The 4,523-nt window shown below is 64.4% G+C and overlaps 1 protein-coding gene across 2 annotated transcripts in view; it reads left to right on the top strand.

The window, feature by feature from the left end:
- The first annotated feature begins 79 nt into the window (after positions 1 to 79).
- The window catches only part of DVL1 (dishevelled segment polarity protein 1), a 12,007-nt gene continuing 7,563 nt past the window's right edge, over positions 80 to 4,523 (top strand). Inside the window, exon 1 of one of the 2 annotated variants that reach the window (XM_007448914.1) lies at positions 80 to 273. In XM_007448914.1, the coding sequence (XP_007448976.1) occupies positions 104 to 273 (170 nt within the window). In that variant the 5' untranslated portion in view covers positions 80 to 103. The remainder of the gene's footprint in view (positions 274 to 4,523) is intronic. The other variant, XM_007448913.1, reaches the window with a different exon arrangement.

Raw genomic sequence — 4,523 nt, 5'->3', positions numbered from 1 at the left:
GGCCTGGTCGCGGCTGGGCCGGGAGCGGCGCGCGGGCGGGGCGCGGGCCGGCGGCGGGGAGGCGTCCGCGTCCAAGGCCCGAGCCGGGCCTTAGCGCCGCGCCATGGCGGAGACCAAGATCATCTATCACATGGACGAGGAGGAGACGCCGTACCTGGTCAAGCTGCCCGTGGCGCCCGAGCGCGTCACGCTGGCCGACTTCAAGAACGTGCTCAGCAACCGGCCCGTGCACGCCTACAAATTCTTTTTCAAGTCCATGGACCAGGACTTCGGGTCAGTGGGCCACAGGGCCTGTGCGCGGGCGCGCGTGTGGGCACCTGTCTGCGCCAGACAGGGCAGATCCTGGGGCTGTGACCCGGGCGGTGCCTGCGCGCCCCGGTGCGGTGTGTCCCACCTGTCTGTGACCTGAGGAGGGGACGCCTGGGCCCCTGACTGCCTGCCCAGGAGCCTGAGAGCTCTGGACGGTGGGCAGGCGAGGGTCCTGGCTTCTCCACCTGCCCTGGGTCCTGTCCTGAGTGTGACTTGCGGTGGAGGTCTGTAGTCCAGGTCGACCTCAAAAATACCACCTTGGCACCTGTCAGGCTCAGGGTCCTTTGCCCCCCCTTATGTGGAGGGCAGATGCTTAGGGATGGCCTGGAGAGCTTGCGATTCATGGGGCTTGGGGTCAGAGGAGTGTCCGAGTGTTGGGAGGGGAGGGGTTGGGGTGGGGACAGGGTGCCGGCCACCCAGTGGGTTCCCTCGTTAGCATGGGGGAAATGAGGTGATCTGGGGCAGGGGCACAGATCTGTCTGCTGGGGTCTGCAGACGTTTCTGGAGGCTCAGGATAGCCTCCTCCTGACCCCCTTCTCCAGGGCCCTCGGGACAGGGCAGAGGTCAGGGGTCACTGGGCAGTGTGGGGCTTTATTCCACCCACCCCTGCCCCGGGGTTGCTGGCCACAGGGCTTCTGTCCCTGCTGAGCCACATGGCACTTGGGTTCCTGGGAGCGGCCCAGGCTAACTGCTGACTCGGGGCAGCTTCTGTGTCAGCGTCCCCATGTCTGCCCTTAGTGGTGGCTGTCCTGGCCGTGGGGACTTCCCGCTTGTGCTGGGCTGGGCCTCTGGAACGGTGAGCGGTGAGCTGGAGGCTGGCTGTCCACTTGAGGCCTGACCCGGCACAGCCACGGGTAACCTGAGTCCCCTGCTCAGCGGTGCTGGGGTGGGGGTGGGGGGGGGCACCCAGAGGCCTCGAGCAGGTGTGCCTGGGTCCCCTCAGGCAGCCCGTGTCCTTGTCTGTGGCTGTGTCTCGGGACTTTGACATTGAGGCCATTTCCTGGATTCTGTGGTTTGCATGGGCCTTGGACAGGCCCAGGTCAGGTCAAGCTGAGGCCACTTTGTGGCTCTCAGGAAGGCCTGAGGGACATGTGGGCAGCTGGACTCTCTCATGCCTCCCCAACACCAGGGAGAGGCAGAGAAGGGGGCATGTGCTCTTGGCAGCCTCCAGCCCTGCCGGGCTGGTGTTAGGAGCCACCCCCAGTCTGGGCTCCCCTGGGTAGGGCATTGATTTGGGGAGCCAGCCCTCGTTGGGTGATCTCCTACAGTCTTAGTGCTCTGGGTCCGCTGTGCTTTGGCTGTGAGCACTGGGTATGTGAGAGGGTGCTTTTGTTTTTAACTTAGTTTATTATTTCAACAAAAATTACTGAAGTCACACCTGCTCTGTCACAAACCAAAGCCAGCAGGGAACGTGAGGCACAGTGTGTGCCCAACCCCCTAGGTTGCTGCCCTTGGACCATGATCTGGGGTGCATCCTGAGGGCCCTGACCCTGGTCCTCCGTCTGGTAGCTGCTGAGCTGCAGAGACCCCTGCCCCCATCAAGGTGCACTCCCAGCAGAGGCTGGGCCTGCTGGAGGATTTGCAGGACCCATGGGTGCCCTGGCCTAGGAGGTCAGTGGGCAGGCAGATCTGGGTCTTGAAGCACGAGTAGGAGTTCTTCAGGTTGTCTCAGCATGACTGGGATGACGGGGGAGAGAACAAGACCGGGCTAGTAGGCTGGGCTGGGACGGGGAGGGATTGGGGTGACTCTGGAAGGTGCAATGGGCAGACAGAGCAGGGGAGGCTCACCTTATTCCCCACCCCCCAGACCTCTGGTTTCTGGCCTGTTGGCCTCAGGGACCCTTGGAGAGGATCTGCCTCCTTCCTCCCCTCCTCTGAGGTCTACCTACAGAGCTCCAAGTTTTATTTATTCTGTAGAATCATTTACTCAGTGTAATAAATTTCCTCTGGGAGGAGCTGAATAGTCACTCACACTTTAGTATAAACGAGAGCTGGAAGCTCACCCTAGATACCTAGTGGATGTAACTGGAGGTTGGGGAAAGTGGGGGCAGGTCCTGGCTGGGCTGGGGCAGCAGCCCCCTCATTAAGAGGGGTGGCCTCAGATTGGGGACTGTGAGGGCACCTGGTGAGCCTGGGCTTCCTGCCCCAACCCCTCAGCCCACTGTGGGCTGGGCCCTGAGTTCCTGGGGCCTCTGTTCCTGGCCACGGCTGGCCAGGAAGGGAACCCCTTCCCGTACTAAGTCTAAGGTGTGGCCACCGCCATGTGCTCTGGGCCGGGTCCCACTCCCCACGGGCATCTTTGGCCAAGTGGGTGGCGAGTCCTGCGCCCACCTCCCACTTTTCCCATGCAGGTCACAGGTTTTGTGTCCCAGCAAAGCTGGGGAGGGTCTCTGGGCTTGTGCTCGGTTGGCCTGGAGGTGCCAGGCGTTGGGTTTGGTGAGCGGCAGTGCAGGGAGACATCTGGGCCCAGCCTTTGGGCTGAGTGGCAGAGGGTGAGGGTGTCTGGCTCACAGGTTTCTGCTGCCAGGGCTGCCTTGCCGATTCCAGGCCTGGCTGGACTTGGCAGTGGCCCTGGCCCCTGCATCTCTGTGCCAGGAGCTCCGGTCTGTGGGGCCATCTGTCTGTGGGCCCTGGGGGGTGCAGTGGGGGGCTGCGCTTGGCCTGGTGCTGGCTGCCCGAGCTCCCACTCTGCCCACCATCTGGGGTCAGTGCCCCCAGTGGTGTTGGGCACCCCCCGGAGCTTGTGGCAGGGCTTGGAGGACTTGGATCCGCTCACCCCGAGACCTGCAGAGCCTGGGCCTGGGCAGGAGGCAGTGAGGGGACAGAGGAAGGCTCTGTGGGAGCTGAGGACCCCGACCCATGGGGGAACCCTGTGCCTCTGGGGACATAGTTGGGGCCATCCCACCGGGCCTCTGGGAGCCCAAGGGTGCCCCTGGGCCCCTGGCTCAGCTCCAAGGGCCCCGCTCTGAGCAGATTCCTCGGCGGGGCGAGTCTGCAGGGGTAGCAGGCGGGGCTGGGCAGCCCAAGTTCTAGGGTAACTGGGATTTCGCCAGGAATCCTGAGGTTGTGGGCAAGATGCCAACGGGGGTGCCCCTGGGTGGCCACCACAAGGTTCAGTGTCTTCACTGACCACTGCTCCTGAGGTCTACTCTCAGACCTCAGGGGAGCCCTGGGGTTGTGTGTGGGGCATTTCCCCAGGCTTGGCCGAGGCCTCCCCCAACCCCACCCCCGACCTTGTCCCTATCCCTGGCCATCGCCGGGGGTGGGCAGCGTGTGCCCCTGTGCCCTTTGTCCTGGGGGCTGGGGCACCTGTCCCTCCCTCCCTGCTGTCCCGGCCTAGCTGCCCCTCAGCGCCCCAGTGCCCAGTGGAGGGCAGGATGCTCCGTAGTGCAGGCTGCAAGGTGTGTGTTTCGCAGGCTGGAGAGGGCCAGGGAAACAGCTTCTCTGGGCCCTGGGAGGGGCCCCGTTCGTGTGTGGGTGGGTTACACGGGGGCCTCAGGCAGTCCCGGGCGGTGGGTCACCTGGAGGCTCTAGCCGTGTGGGCACTCAGTGTGCTCCTGGGCCCCCCTGCCTGGGGTGTCCACCTCTGTGGGAGCCAGGCAGGCCCCGTGGTGTGAGTCAGAAAGGGCGAGGGCGGGGGTGGGGGGGCGGCAGGGGAGGCCGCCAGCCGGGCCACCTGGGCTGTGAAGTGGGAACCAGGTCCCTCCCATGTCTCTGTCGCCGCAGTCACTCAGAGACGGTGCTTGGGGCCTGCTGGGCCCCCGGGAGGGCTTGCTGCAGCCCCCTATCTGTTGGCTGCAGCTGGCAGAAGCGCAAGTGTCCCCAGGCCACCGCAGGTCTTCCTGGGGTGACAACCTTCTGTGTGGCCTCCTTGACTAAATCTTGGGCTGGGTCTCGGCCTCCCCAGAGCTCAGCTCTGCCGGACTGTGATGTGTGGGTGGGGGCCACAAACACGGTGTCTGCTCCTCACTGGGGAGAGGGAGGTCCTGAGAAATGACTCTTTCTGTCCCTTGTTCTGTCCACCTCATCTGTGCTTGTGTGGCTGGTCCTGGGATGCCACACAGGCACAGAAGGGGGGGACACCAAAGGACTCAGGCGGGGTGTCCCCTCCCTCCCAGGCTGGCCCGTCTCCTCCGTCCACTCTGCCCTGAGGTCTTGGGCCCTCTTCTGGTGGGTGGGGTGGACTGGAGCCTTGCCCTCTGGATGGGAGCGTC

This window comes from Lipotes vexillifer, unplaced genomic scaffold (assembly GCF_000442215.2).
Source record: "Lipotes vexillifer unplaced genomic scaffold, Lipotes_vexillifer_v1.1 scaffold835, whole genome shotgun sequence".
NCBI classification, from domain to species: domain Eukaryota; kingdom Metazoa; phylum Chordata; class Mammalia; order Artiodactyla; family Lipotidae; genus Lipotes; species Lipotes vexillifer.
Note: the sequence above shows the minus strand (reverse complement) of the source record. Positions and strands in the feature narration are given on the sequence as shown.